The 20888-nt window shown below is 37.0% G+C and overlaps 1 protein-coding gene across 2 annotated transcripts in view; it reads right to left on the bottom strand.

Moving 5' to 3' along the window:
• The window catches only part of SLC25A14 (solute carrier family 25 member 14), a 36398-nt gene extending 15835 nt beyond the window's left edge, over positions 1-20563 (bottom strand). The window contains exons 1-5 of one of the 2 annotated variants that reach the window (XM_036270717.1): positions 20482-20563; positions 14580-14673; positions 12538-12685; positions 7088-7182; positions 5183-5268 (exon numbers count right to left, since the gene is read on the bottom strand). In XM_036270717.1, the coding sequence (XP_036126610.1) occupies positions 5183-5268; positions 7088-7182; positions 12538-12685; positions 14580-14643 (393 nt within the window). In that variant the 5' untranslated portion in view covers positions 14644-14673; positions 20482-20563. Of the gene's footprint in view, positions 1-5182; positions 5269-7087; positions 7183-12537; positions 12686-14579; positions 14674-20105; positions 20286-20481 lie in introns of those variants that run through there. The other variant, XM_036270718.1, reaches the window with a different exon arrangement.
• Positions 20564-20888: the final 325 nt, after the last annotated feature.

Raw genomic sequence — 20888 nt, 5'->3', positions numbered from 1 at the left:
CGAAAATGGTGAGACAAAGAAACAACCTCCAAATGAAAGAAAAAGAAGAATCACCAGTAAAAGAACTAAATGAAATGGAGGCAAGCAGTTTCTCAGATAAAGAATTCAAAGTAATTGTTGTAAGGGTGCTCAAACAACTTAGTGAGAATTACAAGCAACTTAATGAAAATTATAAAGAAGTCAGTGGAAGTTACATCAGCATGAAAAAAAGAGGTGGAAACTATGAATAAGAATCAAGCAGAAATGAAGAAGGACATAGCTGAAATAAAGAACATCTTGGAAGGATTCAATAGTAGATTGGAAGAAGCTGAAGACCAAATTAGCAAGATGGAAGACAAGACAGACAAAAAATAAAACACCCAATTAGAGCAGCAAATAGAAAAAATATTACAAAGCAGGAGGAAAGTTTAAGGGAGCTTTGGGATAAGAAACATAACAACATTCGCATCATAGGAGTACTAGAAGGAAAAGAATCAGAAAAAGGAATAGAGAACCTATTTGAAGGAATAATGACAGACAACTTCGCTGAAACTGCTGAAGGAAAAAGTCAAACAAGTCCAGCAAACATAGAGTCCCAATCAAGATGAACCAAAAAAGACACACATTTAGACACACCATAATTAAAATGGTAAACCTTAAAGAAAAAGAAAGAATCTCAAAGGCAGCAAGACAGAAACAGAAAGTTGCCTACAAGGGAGCTCCCATTAGACTGTCAGCTGATTTCTCAATAGAAGCACTTCAGGCCAGAAGGGACTGGCATGAAGTACACAAAGTAATGAAAAGCAAGAGACTGAACCCAAGACTACTCTATCCAGCAAGGCTATCATTCAAAATTGAAGGAGAAATAAATACCTTCACAGACAAAAAAAAAAAAAGCTAAAGGAGTTTATTACCATCAAACCAACATTGCAAGAAACACTAAAGGACTGTTGTAAGAAGAAGAAGAAATAGAGGGGGGGGGGGGAACACAGGCATAATGAATAAAAATGGCAACAAAAGGTATCTAGCAAAAATAATCTTAAATGTAAATGGCAGAAATGCTCCAATCAAAAGATATGGAGTAACTGATTGGATTAGAAGACATGACTCAGCCCTGGCTGGTTTGGCTCACTGGTTAGAGCATTGGCCCACAGACTGAAGGGTCACGGGTTCAATTTCTCATCAAGGGCACATACCTTAGAAAATAGTTTGATCCCTGGCCCCAGTTGGGGTCATGCGGGAGAAAACTAATTGATGTCTCTCTCTCATATTGATGTTTCTCTCTCTCCCTCTCCTTCTCTCTCTCTCTCTCTCTCTCTCTCTCTCTCCCCCCCTCCCTCCCTCCCTCCCTCCCTCCCAGTCTATCTAGGAGTCAAGGAAAACATACCCTCAGATGAGGTTAAAAAAAGAAAGAAAGAAAACATGACCCATATATGTGATGTCTACAAAAGAACCACCTCAAAACAAAAGGCTCACACAGTACGAAATTAAAGAGATGGAAAAAAATTTGCCATGCAAATGGAAACCAAAAAACAAGCTGGGGTAGCAATACTCATGTCTAATAAAATAGACTTCAAAATGAAGGCCATAATAAGAGACAAAGAAGGGCACTACATAATATTTAAAGAATCAACACAACAGGACAATATAACTCTGGTAAACATATATGTACCCAATGTAGGAGCACTGATATATTAAAAGACTACTGGAGGAATTTAAGGGAGAAATAGACAGCAAAATACTCATAGAAGGGGACTCTAATACCCCACTGACATCACTGGATAGATCTTCTAGACAAAGAATCAACAAGGAAACAGAGACCCTTAATGACACACTAGATAAAATGGATTTGATATTTACAGAGAATACACCCCAAAGCTGCAGAATATACATTCATCTCATGTGCACACAAGACAGTCTAAAAGAGAGACCACATGTTAGGACACAAACTAAGCCTTTATAAGTTCAAAAAAATTGAAAGCATACCAAGCATCTTCTCAGATCCTAATGGAATGAAACTAGAAATTAATTAAAATAAAAACACTCAAAAATATTCAAACACATGGAGGCTAAATAACATGTTATTAAACAATGAATGGATTACTAAGGAGACCAAGGAAGAAATAAAAAAATTCCTGGAAACTAATGAAAATGTATACACAACAACCCAGAATCTATGGGACACAGTGAAAGCAGTCCTGAGAGTAAAGTCCATAGCTTTACAGGCTTACTTCAAGAAACAAGAAATTTTTCTAATAAAATATTAACCCTACAATGTAAAGAATCAGAAAGAGAACAAAAAGAAAAACCTAGACTTAGAAGAGAAAGGTAATAATAAAGATCAGAGCAGAAGTAAATGACATAGATTTAAAAAAAATACAAAAGATCAATGAAACTAAAAGCTGGTTCTTTGAAAAGATAAAAAAAAGATTGATCAGCTGTTAGCCAGACTGACCAAGAAACTAAGAGAGAGGAACCAAATATATAAAATCAGAAAAAGGTGAGGTAACAACTGACACCACAGAAATACAAAGGACTGTAAGAAAATACTATGAACAATTATATGCTAACAAATTGGAAAACCTAGGTGAAATGGACAAATTCCTAGAATCATACAAGCTTCCAAAACTCAACATAGAAAAGGCAGAAAACCTGAACAGACCAAAAACAACTAAGGAAATTGAAGTGGTAATCAATAAACTTACAGAAAACAAAAGCCCTGGTTGGGACAGCTTCCCAGGAGAGTTTCACCAAACAATGAAAGAAAAACTAACACCTATTCCCCTCAAACTATTCCAAAATATTTAAGAGAAAGTAAGACTTCAAGCTCTTTATATGAAGCCAGAATATCCTAATTCCAAAACCAGATAAAGACACTACAAAGAAAATTATAAGCCAATATCCCTGATGAACACAGATGCCAAAATCCTCAACAAAATATTAGTAAATCAGACAGCAATACATTAAAATTATTCACCATGACTAAGTGGGATTCATCCCAAGGATGCAAGACTAGTAAAATATTTGCAAATCAATCAATGTGATACACCACATAAAGAAAATGGAAGATAAACATCATATGATCATATTAATAGATGCTGGAAAAGCATTTAACAAAATCCAGCACCCACAGTTGATAAAAGCACTCAGTAAAGAAGGATCACACCTCAACATAATAAATGCCATATATGACAGACGTACACCTAACATCATACTCAACAGGCAGAAACTAAAAGCATTTACCTTAAGAACTAGAACAAAACAGGAATGTCCGCTTTCACCACTCCTATTCAACATAGTACTGGAAGTCTTAGCCACAGCAATCAGACAAGAATAAAAAATAAAAGGCATTCAAATTGGAAAGAAGAAAATGAAACTATCATTATTCGCAGATGATATGATATTGTACGTAAAAAATCCTAACTACACCAAAAATCTACTAGAGTTAATAAATGAATATGTCAGCAGGATAACAAATTACATCAAGAAATCAATGGTATTTTTTTTTATTTTTGTTACAGATATTTCTGTACTCATACAACTCAACAAAAGGAAGACAAAGAACCCAATTAAAAAATGGGCAGAGAAGCTGAATAGACACCTCTCCAAACAGGACATACGAATGGCCAAGAGACATATGAAAAAAATGCTCAATGTCACTAATATCAGAGAAATGCAAAGTAAAACAACTATGAGGTATCACCTCACACCTGCCAGAATGGCTGCCATAAACAAATCATCAAACAACAAGTGCTGGTGAATGTGTGGAGAAAAAGATACCCTACTACACTGCTGGTGGGAATGCAGACAGGTGCAGTTACTTTGGAAAACAATATGGTGTTTCCTCTAAAAATTAAAAACTGAACTGCCATTTGACCCAGTGATCCCACTTCTAGGAATATATCCTAAGAAGTCTGAAACACCAATCAGAAAGAATAAATGTACCCCTATGTTCATAGCAGCACTATTTAAAATCGCTAAGATTTGGAAACAGACCAAGTGTCCATCAATAGATGAGTGGATAAAAGAGCTGTGGTACATATACACAATGAAATACTATGCAGCTGTAAGAAAGAAAGACCTGTTATCCTTTGAGACAACATGAAGGGAACTGGAGAGTTTTATGCTAAGTGAAACAAGCCAATCAGAGAAAGACAAATATCACATGACCTCACTTATTTGTGGAATATAATGAACAAAATAAGCTGATTAACAAAATAGACTCAGAGACTTGGAAGTAGGGTACAGACTGACAAACCTCAGAAGAGGGGATCGAGGGAGAGAAGAGAGAAACCACAGAACTTATATGCATATATGTATAACCATGGACACAGACAACAATGCTGGTGGCGGGGAGGGATTGGGAGGAGGGTGTCAATGGGGGAAAAAGGAGAAACATCTGTAACAAAAATTTTAAAAATAAAAAATAAATAAAAGTTTTTATTTCTGACAAAAACACAAATAAAAATAAAAACTCAGCACCCCTAATCTATACTGTTTTGGTTCTAAATTCAGAACATCCCAACACAAGCCAAATTATACATACCATTTTAAAGCCAAATTTCAGTCAGTAGAATTATAGATAAGACAGGAAAAGATAGAAGCATTATAGAATTCAGGTACCTCAATTAGTTTTTAAAAGAGCCTTCTCCAAAAACTGCATTTCAATCTACCCCTTTGTTTGGTACCCCAGGTTACATCACAGGTCAATATAACATACTAAGCTCTGGAAGGGGTGGGAAATATGCCTTTCTGTTGTAAAGTAGGAATAGGAGTATTATGTGTACAGGTTCATTCTCAGATCACTTTTAGAAAAGTGCACAGATGGAAGTAGGGTACCTTGAAATTGATTCCCTTAAAATTGTACAGCCTTTGGAGAGAACCCAGAGGTTTGAATACTCTAGTTTGAAGACCAATGAATTAATGCATATCTTAACAAACTGACTACTATTTATTGAGCATCTGCTACTGTCCAAGTACAATGATAGGCAGTTTACATATATTATCTATAATCCTTAACAACCTTACGTGATAAGTACTGAGTTATCTTCATATTACAAATGAGAAAACTAAGGCTTAAAGCAATTAAGTGATTTACCCAAAGTTTTACTGCTGTCAAGTGACAGAGTGGGGAATCTAACTCAAAACTCATGCTCTTTTCACATCACACTGCAAATATCCAAAGCTACCAGACCTCTCTTACCTTTAGTACATCGGTAGGATTGGCTATAGTGGAAGATATGACTCCTGACACTACCCCACAGATCATATTAATTAGAAGAGTTTCATCTGTAAAAAGGAGCAAAAAGAAAGAAAGAAATGTCTGCTTGTATTAGTTACCAGTTTCTGAGAACAGAGTACTGAGCTATCAGAAGAAGGGAACCCTAGTCAAAGAAATGACTGTAAAAATGAATTACAAAGCTTATGAAAATGAACACATATTTCTAGATCCCAAATCAGTCCTGAAACATACAACTGTAAAACATAAATCATTATTTTTTTAAAAACCTATTTCTAAATGACACTGGAACATGTCCTATTATTATATGTAACTGCTAATACCACACACAAATTCAAATGTGGTATTTTATTCTCCAATCATTTCAAACATCTAAAGAAAATTATTTTTAAGTCTTTTTCTGGAGAATCACCAATTCTAAAGACTCAGGACTGAATGTTAAAAAATAAATGATACTCACTTATATGTGGAATCTAATGAACAAAATAAACTGACAAACAAAATAGGTCCAGAGGCATAGATGGATGGAACATTTCCAGCTTGATGCTGTACTAAATGGTTATTTTACCACAGATCACAGTGTGGAGGGGATGAAGGAGACAGGAAGAGATTAACCAAAGAACATAGGTGCATATTTGCATAACCTATGGACACAGACAATAGTGTGGGGAAGGCCTGGGGTGGGGCGGGGGCTAGGTGGAGGGGGACAAAGGTGGGAAAATGGGGGACATCTATAATACTGTCAACAATTTTAAAAAGTTTAAAAAGATAAAATATTTGTCTAATAGAACAAAAAATGTATCTAAATATTACTTTTGACTGGCCTTAATATCTACTAGCCTCTTTTTACAGAAGGTTTCTGTAGTCAAATGTGAAAAACTAGTCATTTGGAACTAAATCCCCTCAGCTACCAAAAACAAAACAAAACAAAAAACCCACAGAGCCCCTTGTGGGTGGTTGTTCAGTTGGCTGGCGTGTCATCCTGTGCACCAAAAGGTTGCAGGTTTGATCCCCGGTCAGGGCACATAGGAGGCAACCTATCAATGCTTCTCTCTCACTTACATGAATGTTTCTCTCTCTCTTTCTCCCTCTCCCTTCCTCTCTCTCTAATCAATAAAAACATATCCATGGATTAGGATTAAAAAAAAACAAAAACAAAAAACAGAGCATCTTTTTCTAAAGTTAAAATTCAATCTTCACCATGCCTCTTCACCATGAAGAGCCCACAAACAGAAACTAGGTAAATCCAAATGAAGAATCTGTGAAAGGAAATTACTTTAGGAAGAGAACACTTCAGGATCCTCAAAGAAGAAAATCCAGAAAAAGTAGATTAACTAAAGTGATTCCAAGGACATTGCTAACCAAAAGACTCTCCAGCTGTCCCCAACCAGGCAACAGCTATTTAGTACAGCATCAGGCTCGAAATGTTGCAGCAGCAAATACAGAGACATATAATAATACTGAACGTGGGTAAGGTGGCCCTAGGTACATCAGAATCTAGAATATAATAGCCTAAAATTACTCTACCTAACAAAAGTTTGTCAAACTCAGCAGCTAGAGAAGTCATTACAGTTGAAGTCCTCTTGATGATGACAGCATTAATTTTCTGGACAAGCTTAGTCCATGTTCCCTCTGTGATAACCAGAGCCTTTTTTCTTTGATAGGTACAGGGACAAATTTGAAAAGCAGATCCCTCTAACACATTATCACCTCTGCAAGGATTAATCCCAAGTCAGTACAAGCTTCCTTTGTCCTTGCAATGATTGTCACCCATTCTCAGGCATTCCAAAATGAACACTTCTCACTAAGCATAATTTCAATAATCCATTTGAGTACTACCCCCAAAGAGAATGAGGAGTCTGTACTGACCTTCTAAACGTTCTACAAATAATCTCTTCAAGCTTTGGTAAATGCCAATTTTAATGGTGCCATATGATGCCTGTCTTAGTAAAGCAGGAGCAATTCTGCCAAAAAAGAAAAGTCAATTATACTCAACATGCACTTGAAAATTACACATGTCTAGACAGCCTACTCATTTCCATTACCTACTTCATTCCACCCAACAACAGCAAAATACACATATTTTCAAGCACCCATGGAACATTAACCAAGAGAGCATCTTTGGATCATAAAATAAACCTGAACAATTTTTTAAAAATTGAAGTCATATAGATTATGTTCTCTGACCATAATGGAATTAAGCTAGAAATTAAGAAGAAAAATCCTTAAACATTCAGAAATTAAACAACACACTTCTAAACAATCCATAGGTCATATGAAGTCTCAAAGGAAATTTTAAAAATACATAGAACTGAATGAAAATGAAAAATTCAACCTATTAAAATGTATGGGATACAGCAAAAGCAGTGCTAAAATAGAAATTTTTAACACAAAATGCTTACATTAGAAAAGAGGGAAAGTCTCAAGAAACTAGAAAAAGAGCAAAATAAACCCAAAGCAAGATGAAGGAAGGAAATAATAAAGAGCACAAATTAATAAAATTATAATAGGAAAAGAGAGAAAAATCAATGAAACAAAAAGTCAGCTCTCTCTTAAAAAAATCAATAAATTTGATAAACCTCTAGCAAAAGAGAAGACATAAGTCATCAATATCACTAATGAGACAGGGAATATATAGCACTACAAATTCTTCAGCAATTAAAAAGATAATAAGGGAATATTGTAAACAACTTAATGCTGTTAAATTCAACAACTTAGAAGAAATGGACTAATTCCTTAAAAACCACAAACTACCAGGGATTCTAAAATGGTGGCGGAGTGAATGGAAGCCGCACAGACCATCTCCCAGGACAAAACTGGAATTACAACTAAAATAAAGATAAATCATTGGAAGAAAAAAAAAAACAAAAAACAGAAAAGCACCTGGAGAGAACCCATATAACCAGGGACAGAAAGAGGACACTAAATCGAGCCTAGTAGGAACAATTAAGGTGAGAGACTGAGGGTGGGCTTGGAGCCCATGGACTGCAGCTAAGGGCCATTTAGGTTGTGGGCAGTGCCTTTGGGGTTAAAATCCCAAGCTGGTTCCATAGCACAGAATGCCGGGACAGAGCACTAAATTAGCTATAGCCACTCACCTTGGGCTCCAGCAGAGGGAGGGCAGCATGAACTGGAACTGTGTGTGAGACTTGGGAGTTTAAAGAGCAGGGAGGACACTGGGAGTTTTGAGCTGAATCACTACCTCACAGGACAACAGCCATCTTATTCAAAGAGCCCCTTCCCACAGCCCAAGGGAGAAGCAGCAGCAACTCCCTAAGAAATTTAACACCACCTGGCCAGGTGAAAGAAATGCAAATTGAGGCTGATTAACAGACACAATCATAGCAGGGACTTCAACACTCTGCTGACATCACTGGATAGAGCCTCTAGACAAAAAAATGAGCAAGGAAACACAGACTCTAAATGATGTACTAGATACAATAGATTTAATAGATACCTACAGAGAATTATACCCCAAACTGCAGAATTCACATTCTTCTCAAGTGCACATGGGACATTCTCAACAAAAGACCACATGTTAGGACACAAACTAAGTCTCTACAAATCCAACAAGGTTGAAATCATATCAATCATCTTCTCAGATAATAATGGCATGAAACTACAAACCAATGAAAACAAAAACACACAAAACCATTCAAACACATAAAGACTAAATAGCATGTTATTAAATAATAAATGGGTTGCCAAGTAGATCAAGGAAAGAATTAAAAATTTCCTGGAAACCAATGAAAATGAACACACAAAATCTATGGGACACACCAAAAGCGGAACTGAGAGGGAAGTTCATAGCACTACAGGCCTACCTCAACAAACAAGAAAAATTTAGAATTGACTATCTAACCTCACAACATAAAGAACTAGAAAGTAAACAAAAAGAAAAACCGACAGCAAGTGGAAGGAAAGAAACAGTAAAGGTCAGAGCAGGAATAAATGACATAGAGACTAAAAAAAACAATTCAAAAGATCAATGAAACAAGGAGCTGGTTCTGTAAAAAGATAAACAGGATTGATGGACCCTCAGCCAGACTCGCCAAGAAACAAAGAGAGAGGACCCAAATAAACAAAATGAGAAACGAAAAAGGAGAAGTAATAACTGACACCACAGAAATACAAAGGATCATTACAAAAAACTATGAACAATTATACTCCAACAAATTGGAAAACCTAGGCAAAATGGACAAATTTCTAGAATCACAGTGTCCCAAAACTGAACCAGGGAAAGAGAAAACTTGAACAGACCAATAACAACTAAGAAAATTGAATATGTAATCAAGAAACTCCAAACAAACAAAAGCCCGGGCCTGGAAGGCTTCAAAGAGGAGCTTTACCGAACACTGAAAGAAGAACTAACACCCATTCTCTTCAAACTATTCCAAAAGATTCAAGAAGGAAGACTTCCAAACTTGTTTCATGATGCCAGCATAATTCTAATTCCAAAACCAGAAAAAGACACTACAAAGAAAGAAAATTACAGGCCAATGTCCTTGATGAACATAAATGCCAAAATCTTTAACAAAATATTAGCAAATTGAATCCAGCAATACATTACAAAAATTATTCACCATGACCAAGTGAGATTGATCCCAGGGATGCAAGGTTGGTATAATATTTGCAATTCAATAGATATGATACACCACATACACAAAATGAAAGATAAAATGCATATGATCATATGAATAGATGCTAAAAAAAATCATTCAACAAATCCAGCAACCATTTATGATAAAAACACTCAGCAATGTGGGGATAGAGGAATCATATCTCACCATAATAAAGGCCATCTGTGAAAAACCTACAGCCAACATCATACTTAATGGGGAAAACTAAAAGCATTTCCCTTAAGAACAGGAACAAGACAAGGATGCACACTTTAGCCATTCTTATCTAACATAGTACTAGAAGTCTCAGCCACAGCAATTAGACATGGAGGAAAAATAAAAGGAATCCAAATAGGAATGGAGGAAATTAAACTGTCATTATTTTCATATGACATGATACTGTACACAGAAAACCCTAAAGACTCCATCAAAAATCTACTAGATTTAATAAATGAATTTGGCAAAGTAGCAGGACACTAAATTAACATCAAAAAATCAACCACATTCTTATATACTAACAACAAACTGACAGAAAAAAAATCCCATTTACCACTGTGGCAAAAAAATTAAGACATCTAGGAATAAACTTAACTAAAGAAGTAAAGAGCCTATTTGCAGAAAACAACAGGACGCTGAAAAAAGAAATAGAGGAAGATATAAAAAAGTGGAAGCACATACCTTCTTCATAGATTGGAAAAATTAACATCATTAAAATGTCCATAATACCAAAAGAAATCTATAGATTCAAAGCAATCCCCATCAAAATACCAACAACATATTTCACAGAACTAGAACAAACACTTCAAAAGTTTATATGGAACCAAAAACAGATCCTGAATAGCCACAGAAATCTTGAGAGAAAAAAAAAAGTAGGAGGGATCACATTACCAGATATCAGGTTATACTACAAAGCCACTGTAATCAAAACAGCCTGGTACTGGCACAAGAACAGACAGATAGATCAATGAAACAGAACAGAGAACCCAGAAATGGACCCAAGACAATATGCTCAATTAATATTTGACAAAGGTGGCAAGAGCATACAGTGGTGTCAAGACAGTCTCTTCAATAAATGGCGTTGGGAAAATTGAACAGCTACTTGCAAAAAATTGAAACTAGACCACCAACTTACACAATACACAAGAATAAACTCAAAGTGGATAAAAGACTTAAATGTAACTTGTGAATCCACAAAATTCTAGAAGAAAATGTAGGCAACAAAATTTCAGACATCATACACAGCAGAATTTTCACTCATACAACACCTAAGGAAGAGAAACAAAGAAAAAATGTACACATGGACTACATCAAATTAAAAAGCTTCTGCACAGCAAAAGAAACAATCATCAAAATGGAAAGGGAACCCACTCTATGGGAGACCATAACTGCGCATGATGCATCAGATAAGGGGTTAATTTCGAACATATATAGAGTACTCATACAACTCAACAAAAGGAAGACAAAGAACCCAGTTAAAAAATGGCCAGAGGACCTAAAGAGACACCTCTCCAAACAGGACATACAAATGGCCAAGAGACATATGAAGAAATGCTCAATGTCACTAATCATCAGAGACATGCAAATTAAAACAACGAGGTATCACTTCACACCTGTCAGAATGGCCGCCATCCACAAATCATCAAACAACAAGATGAAATAAATAATGTGAATATTCTCATAACCATTAAACATTTTTAATTCATAATTTAAAAGTTCCCAAAAAGGAAATCTCCAGGCCCAGATAAGTTCACTGTGGAATTCTACCAAACATATAAAGAACTAACACCAACCTTAAAAAATCTCTTCTGGAAAACAGAAGAAGGAATGCTACCCAACTCATTTTATGAGGCTCGTATGACCCTTATACCAAAATCAGACCAAAACAGTACAAAAAAAGGAAAAGCATAGGCTAGTATCTCTCATACTCAGATGCAAAAGTCCGTAAAATATTAGCATATTGAATCCAGCAATGTAAGAAAAGAAGTTTACACCATTACCCACCTCATAGATATTTTTTTAAATAACTTTACTTCCTAACAGTTGCAGATACATCTTTCATCCTTTCAGGAAGGAGGTACCACAGCCAAGATTTCACCCTATTTAAGTTTTGCTTATAAACAGGAGACATTCTCACTGGTATGTCCCTTGAGACTCTTCCAAATTACAGAACTATGCTTTAGTAGTTATAATTAGAAAGACAGCAGAAGCTCAGCCAGTTAGGATAAAAAAAAAATGAGTAAATATGCATATTTATGACTTTTTTGCTTGCTATCATAAAAAATAATCTTGTGATTATCCATGCTGATGAAAGAACATGGATGTATTACTTTATTTTCAAAAAAAAAAAATTGTCTTTGAAATTCAGCCTAACATAAGATTAATAATAAAACTGATGTCCATTCTCTGAACAATAAACTGGTACCCTAGATGCAGGAATAGCCTAGGAAACTGGGAGCAGATGAACAACAAACTGGACAATAAACCACAAAAATAGGGCTAATCAAAAATTGACACACTTATAAATAAATACAAAATCCAAAGCTCAAGGCTTTAAGCAAATGAAATATAAACTGTCACATCAATATTAAATTACAAGTTGAAATGGCAAATATGAACAGCACAAACTATCAGACAGCTGAAATACATGGCTTCTTTCAAAAATATTTCCATTCATGATGTAAAGAAAGAATCCAGTCTTACCCTGAATACAAAGCCAATACACCTTCTTCTTTATAGATTCGGAACAAGGCATGAAACATTCCTCGGTATTTTATTTCTTTGAAGCGGGCATCAATGCTTTGGCCTTGAACTTGCAGTCGTGTTTTGGTTAGGTCCACAGGAAAAGTTCCTGTGAAGGAACACACTCATTTATAAGTTTTTCAAAGGAGTCACATTTAAATGTTGGCTGAATGTATGCCAATGATAACTTTTTCCTTTATTTTATTTTATCATATCTCCCATCACCATTTTTCCCCCATATACCCTCTTCCACCTCCACCCACCTCCCCCCAGCAGTCACCACACTATTGGTCAATGACAATTTTTAAAACATAAGAAAAAGTCCTTTTCATAACACATAGAGGAACACTAGAATAGCACTATCAGAAGACAAGGGTTGTATGTGGTAAAGCGAAATGCACGGTATTCTATCTGGTCAACAGGATTAGACCCACAGTATAATTGAAACTATGATATAATACAGTGCTTTAAGGTGGTCCTCATATACGGTAAATGCAAAATAATTTAAATGTTTTAATTTAATCTGTGACATACAATCTGACATTTATCTCTGTCTCTTCTTTCTGTCTACCTCGTCTCCACTCCTCTCCCTCTTAAAATCTCCCCAAATATTCACAAAGGAGACAGGAAAGTAGGATTGCTGCTCCAGATACTCTTATATACTATTAAAGGTTTTGTGTGTTTTTCCCTTTATCTGTTTATAAGAAACAAATGTTTCCCTAGTATTATAAAAGATAATGGCAAAGTCCTATTTTGTCTACACATCCTAGTTCCTTAGGTAATTCAGTACTAATACCAGCACAGTGCTTGGGGGGTGGGGGGTTATCCAAACCTTTTTCTCTTATTATATTAACACACAGAAGTGGTCATTACATTGACAAAATATGTTTCATGTAATATTTCAAGATCTAAAACTAGTAAGGTGATTATATAACCCTGGTCACTGATGACCTTATATGACAACACCAGAGCATATGCCAAGAAAGTCACCAAAGATTAGTAAATTTCAGCCACTTATTTAGTTTAGGAAAAGAAAATCTAGAAGATAAAAAAAAAATCTAAAAATATTTCAAAATTTAAATCAAATAGAGAAGAATCTGTTTTGATCTTGTTAGTCAATTTTCTTCAAAAATGGGACAGAGGTTTGAAAAGAAGTTTGGATACTTATATTAAGTAAGTTATAAACAACTGATCATAAAGAAAAAAAACATTAGTACAGGAATACTGTATAGCAGAAAACATTATCTTATCTAACTCCCTTTGTATTTTCACATATATTACTTAAGCCTAGCAAATTAACAAATTATTAAGCTATCAAAAAAGCTTCCTAAATTTGACTTTTCTTAACTTCACTTTCCATACCATCACTAGTACTTTCCCAGAAAACGTTACTTGATGGCTTTGAGACAATAGTTTTAAACAAACAGGGCCTGTCCTGACCAGTTTGGCTCAGCAGTTAGAGCGCTGGCCCTCGGACCAAGGGATCAGGAGTTTGATTCCAGTCAAGGGCACCTGCCTAGGTTGCAGGTTCCATCCCCGGCCTCCGTCTCTCTAATATTGTGTTTCTCTCTCTCTCACTCTCACTCTCCCTCCCTCCCTTCCACTCTGTCTAAAAATCAATGGAAAAATATCCTCAAGTGAGGATTAACAAAAAAACAAATAGGGTTCTTTCTACTTTTTCTCTAGTGTTCACCAAAAATAACTGTCACCATAAGCTGTCATTTATACAAGAAACAGATTTGTCAGGTTTTTCTTTTTTTTTTTAATAATATTTTCTTTATTGATTTTAGAGAGACAGGAAGGGAGAGGGAGAAAAACAGAAACATCAGTGAGAGAGAACATCGACTGGCCACTTCCTGCATACCTCCGACCGGGGGATCAGGCCGGAAACCTGGGCATGTGCCCTGACCAGGAATTAAACCAGCGACCTCTTGGTGCATGGGTCAACACTCAACCACTGAGCCACACCAGCTGGGCAGATTTGTCAGTTTTTACATTCTTACCAAACTCAGCAACGATAGAGGCAAGGCCGCCATATACAAAGGGTTTCCAATTCAGACCAGACATCTCATGGCTTACAGTGTCACTTTTCTGGTGCTAAAAATAAACACAAATCAGAACAAGGCACAAGAGTGAGGAGCATCTGTCAGTGTCTAATCATATAACTTATATAAATAAATTTGGCAAATAAAATAGATGTAGAGGAAAAACCCTACCAAATGGAATGACACAAAATGGGGGATCCTGTTTTATGTAGTAGATGATCATGAATGTGTTCTTTACTGCCATTCTGTAGGGGCTGGTGTGAGAAATCACTCAAAAATCAACCTGTGCCCTTCATTCTCTCTAGTTTATTTAATGTTATCCCCATTCCCACCCAAAGAAGAGGTTTCAGGCCGTCCAGCACACACGACTTAGACATTCCACTAGACAATGACTAATGAAGGAACCTGAATTTCAAATTATATAGGCTGAGGCATCTCATAAAAGCAGTTCATGGTATGCAGCCATATTTATTCAGGTGCAAAGCACAGGCTGACACCACTACCCTCTCATATTCTTAGCCCTCTCATCTCTCCACCAAACTTTAGGGTTTTAGTTCATTTAGCTCATTCTAGCGATCCACAACTTCCCACCACTAGGCCCAGGCTGAGTTGAACACCTTTTTACCTTCCTTCTGGTTCCCAGAGGAAAGACAGCAATATTGTGTCTCTCTTCTCTATGACATTTAACATCCAAAAATCTAGTGACTCTCCCTTTCCCTGGCTTTTTAAAGTACATACATACATACAAATATTGTTTTTCTTTGAAGTTCATGTTCTTTAACAACGTATTCTATTCTTCATCTCCCCTAGCTCCTTTCTCATCCCACCCCCAGTAGTCTTGTCATCTTCAATCTTTTCAGCTTTTTTCCCCTGCCATTCTCAGCTATCTCAAATTATTTTCCCATAGCTCTGCCCTCTATATCAGTGATTTTCAAATTTTAATGTGCACCAAAATCATCTAGAAGGTGGTTTAAAAATAGATTATTGAGCCTCACCCTCAGGGTTTGTGATTGGTGGTCTGGGTCTGGCCTGAGAATTTGCAACTTTCCAAATAATGCTGTTATTTCCACACATTAATAACTACTGCTGTAGGCATTGCTTACTAAATCCTGGTCCAAATGGAAATAATCTCTTTTCTTAAATTGGACTCATAGATTTCTTTAAATATTCCTTTTTCAGAAATTCAAAGATGTATATTATTGGATTTCAAAAGCAACATCAAGCCCTGGCTGGTTTGGCTCAGCAGTTAGAGCATTGGCCCACGGACCGGAGAGTCCCGGGTTCAGTTCCCGCTAAGGGCATGTACCTTGGTTGCAGTTTGTCCCCGGCCCTGGTTGGGGTTGTGTGGGTGGCAACCAGTTGATATGTCTCTCTCACATCGATGTTTCTCTCTCTCTTCCTCCCTCTCTCCCTTCTGCTCTATCTGAAGATAAATGCAAAAAAAAAAAAAAAAATGTCCTCAGGTGAGGATTAAAAAAAAAAAAAAAAAAGCAATGTCCAGTAGTTTGATAAATGCAAAAAAAAAAAAAAAGAGAGAAAAAAAAAAAAAAAGGCCTCAGGTGAGGTTAAAAAAAAAAAAAAAAAAGCAACGTCCAGTAGTTTATTGTCAGATATGAAGACTGAAGTCAAACTGCCTAGGTTCAAATCCTGACACCATTTACTAGTTCTGTGATCTTAGGCAAGTTACTTAACCACCCTATGCCTGGGTTTTCTGAACTATAAAATGGAGATAATATTAAATACTATATTATAGGATTGTTGTGAAAATTAGATAATGTAATGTAAAACACCTACAAATATACTTAAAATCTAGTTCAACAACTATTAGTCATTATCATTACTACACTTTGAAAACTTAAGTACGCCAATGTACATTTTCACAGATATTACTTGCAGTCCACTTCCCCCATTGCCCAATCTAGGGTTAGTAACATTGAGTCACAGTCTCTTCTTAGGGGAGGCAAGGTTTTGCTTTGTTTCCACATAAGGAATTCTCTGTAACTAAGCACAGAAGAATAATTTTCCAAAAAGGATAACAAACTTCAGACAAATGTTTTAGTTAGAGGTCACAAAAATAATTACGGAAATTTACTTTCAAGCATAGTATGATCAGCCAGTTCATCTGACATAGAGTCTCGAATAGATAGTTCTTTTGGAAAAAAGTTGTTGAAAAGAAATTCCAAAAAGCAAAGTAGGAATAGGTACTTCACATAGCTGCAGCTTAAAATGAGTCTTAAGTACTAAATGCTACCTTATCAACACTCTCAGCTATGCCCACATTTTAATATTACATTGATAGCAAAGCATGCCACGCACAGTGAGAGGGTAGGCACAGAAAAGCAAGGACCATGGCATCTCCTCTCTCTGAGTTTGGGGGGGGGTGCCCTCTCCGTTGACCAATTTATAGATTCCCTAAAACAGTCAAACATTTCAAATAGCTGCTATGCTTCTCTCCAAAGCTTTCTCTTTACAAATTCTTTAAATCTTTTCATTACAAGAGAAAGCCTCTATCAGAATTTCACTACCTGCTATCCAGCCTTTTAATAAGGAAAATATGCTCAGGGTTCAGGGATCAACAACAAATCAGTTAAAGGCAGGCCAGGCAGAGCCATAGCAGGGAGCAGAAAGACCAGTCACGAAATCCTAAGTCAGTTACCCAGTGGTTCCTTTATGAAGTTTTCACAATTCTGAGGTAAAATTAAAAAATAAAGGTACGTAGTGTTTTTTCAGCCAAACATATCTAATTTAAAGGATTATTAGGAAATTGTGTTCTTCCAACTCCTGGAACCTTTTTTAAAATCACCTTTCTTGTATGAAACAATAACAGTAGTTGGTAGTTAATTTTGCTTAGTGCCTTAACAAAATAAAACAGGCAACACTAATTTGTGTCTCCTCTCCACACTTTCATTTAAATTTTACTGGTTCATGAAATCCTAAAGTCTTAGAACCACTGGCCAAATTAACACTGCTACCACTCCCACCTCCCCACTCTCATCTAATAGTAAAATCCCTTTCCCTCCAATGTTAGGAAAGAATCTTGCTAGAAGACGTCCTGCGTTATCTTTAATTAGAGGTCTTATTTTATTTTTTATTTTTATTTATTTTTTTTATTTTTTTTATTTATTTTTTTTATGAATTTTTTATTTATTTTTTTGTCACAGATATGTTACCTTTTTACCCCATTGGCACCCCCCACCCCACCCCACCTCCGCCCCGTCCCCGGCTTAGTTGTCCATGTCCATTGGTCATGCATACATGCATATAAGTTCTGTGGTTTATCTCTTCCCACTAGAGGTCTTATTTTAAATAGTCCTTCCTCCTACTGAGCCAAAAGTCTTCCTTCCTGTAGTTTTCACCCATTTTTTGGAGGTAATATTGAACAAACTTACTCTTTTTCCTTAGGAAAGTCCTTCCAATATTTAAAGACAGATATCATGTTCTCCTACATCTTATCTCTTTCAGGCTACTCAACCACATTCATTTTCAATCATTATTTTACTTCAGTTATTACAGCTGAAAATTGCAGTCACTTTTGTGGGGTACTGAATCATTAAAGTGTCAGCTAATACCTCCGAGTCTTTTAATTAAGGCTATTCACAAGCATGCATGTTAGGTCATACTCATTCTACAATTGTGCAATGTTTTCTGAATCTTCATATATCCCTTCTATATCATAATCTCAAGGATACAAATAATGACTAGGATGAGGTTTATCTTCTAGTTGCCCATGTTATTTTCTCTCTTACTAGGTATGATCCCTGAAGGCAGAAACCATGTATCACCTCACTTTTTATAACCCCTACAATAGCTTGCACGGAACTGGGTACACGTCCATTAAAATACATGGTTGGTTCCAGTGTGATATGCTTTATCTATATATGCAGCCTATATGTAAAAGATTACAGGATAAATCATGAAAATTTAGTTGCTGGACCTGACCAACACTACACACTCAGTACACAACATTTTGCTGATCTTCAGAGATTCTCTGCCTATTAATTATCTTCCCTTGCTTTTGTTGCAGAGAATTACTTGTGTAAAGTACTCAAAGCATCTAACAATGCTTTTGACTTGTGGGGGCTATCCCCAGATATGGGTAAAAGGAGAGAAGTCATATCTGAGTTAAAATTAAAATAGAGTACCTTAAATATTTTTATCATATAAAGAAGCCAATGAAAAATGTCTTCAAAATGCACACATGTATTCTGAAGTCTAAGGAAAACTGATAACCTAAATAGTGAGAAGAATGTCCTAAAATACAAGTTACATAGCCCTACACTACTCTAAAGATCTGATCAGAAAAATCTGGGTGCTTTTCTTTCTTTCTCTTTTAAGAAAGAGTAGGCATTGGATTCTTAGATTCAGGTAATAATGGAGAGTCAAGCGAATATCTATTGAAGGGAGATTAAATGCCCAAACCTGCAATGTGCTATGGTCTAAACGTCATATTTTTTTAAATGTTCTAATATCATGACAATATTTATCATTCAACCTCTGTTTCCTGGATAATCAAGGAGACTGAGGTGGGGATAAAAGATCTATAAAATACAGTGCTTGCCTTTAAATAAGTTATAATCTGGTGGAAGAAATAAGAGTAAACATTAAAAAAAAATTAAGTCCTAAACTATATTATATAATACAAACCATAAGAGCAAGATAAGCATGGAAATAGAGACAATCAGCATGTGCCTGAATAATTTGGAAAGGCTCGTGGAGGTGGGAGAATTTAAAATGGGCCTTGACACAGGGCAGGTAGAAATCTGGATAGGTGTAGGTAAGGGGGAAGGCAGGGGGAGGAGAGCAGGATGAACAGAGGCACAAATGTGGGGGAAAGCACAGCACCTGGAGGCAGGCATCAGTATGGTTTGTTCTGAGAAAGAAGAGTGCAACATAACTGGAACAAAAAGTCCCTTATCTCATTGAAACATTACCAGTCAAGAAATATAAGGTATAGGTCATGTTGAAAGACTTGAAACCAAAGTGTGTGGTGGAGTTTGTGGGATACTACAAGATTTTGAACAGGGAAGTGATTTGAGGAAATCTACATTTTAGTTAGCCTACCAGGGCTGCAGCAAAGTGATTAAAAACGGGAGCGGTAGGGAAAATAGCTTAGGATGGTGTGAAGTAAAGCAGACAAGGTGTTTGTTGGCAGTGAGTTTAAAGATAAACTCCTAAAATGGACACACAAAGGAGCTTGATGATATAGGGAATGAAGGAGAGGGAGGAATTCATAATAACTCTAAGCATTCCTAGCCTGGAAAAACCAAGGGAACACTGACAGAAAACTACAAATATCCTTGCTGTTATCTTGTCTGAGAAACTAATTCGTGTTGATAAAGGCTGTCATCACAATTAGTTATCTGAACTGCATTTTAATAGATGCCTTCAATGCCTTGACCTCAAGGAGTGGAAAGGGGTAGAAACTGAAGGGGAGCATCTTTCAACAGCACCCCTCACACTAATACAATGGAGGTGTTTGCTTACTCCGCTTACAATCACGGCCGCCGTTGCAAACTTCACCCTTAGAAAAATTAGGATTATTCCGGGAAAGATACCCATTCACCCTCTGGGTAGCAGGTTCTTGCCAGTTCCTCAGCTGTCAGAGCGAGTTCGTGAAGAGAAGGGAGGCGCCTGAAGGAGGCGGCCTCCCAGGGGGGTCGAGGAAGCAGGGTTCGATCGAAGAAGTAAAACCAACGATGCCAGAAGAGTGAAAGACAGGGAAGGGACTCAGCTGAGGGGAGAGAGAGACCAAAGGACCGTTAAGCCCCTCCCAGGCCGGGAACCAGGCCAGCCGGCCCCGCGCGGCCTGGCGCTGCCCAGCCCCGCTCCCCAGCCTGGAAGTCCAGGAGCTCCCCCTCACCTGCTGCGGCTCCTCAGACGACTGGGAAGCCGAGACTCCCACAGTCGGAAACGCCACGGCAATGCCAACCCGGAAGCACTGAAACCAACGGAAGTAACCAAGCCGTTGCCCTGGAAACGGTGGCGCAGGCATTCCAACTCCGCCTCCTTCAATCCTTAAAAAGAAGGCGCAAAATAAGAGGCGAAAACAACAGGGGTCTTAACTGGGGAGTCGGGCAGGCTGCCGGTGTAAAGGTCCATACGAGCAACCTGACTTTCAGGAGGTGTCGGGAGAGAGTGTGAGGCGTGAGAATTTGAGGGCTTCTGCAGTTAACATGCTTGTCCTTGAGAAGAGAGACGTCGCCTCCTCACCACCCCACTACTCACCTCACTGGAACCAGGCCCAGGACAGGGGAGGGGGCTCGAGGG

Source organism: Molossus molossus, unplaced genomic scaffold, assembly GCF_014108415.1.
Source record: "Molossus molossus isolate mMolMol1 unplaced genomic scaffold, mMolMol1.p scaffold_m16_p_2, whole genome shotgun sequence".
NCBI lineage: Eukaryota > Metazoa > Chordata > Mammalia > Chiroptera > Molossidae > Molossus > Molossus molossus.
Note: the sequence above shows the minus strand (reverse complement) of the source record. Positions and strands in the feature narration are given on the sequence as shown.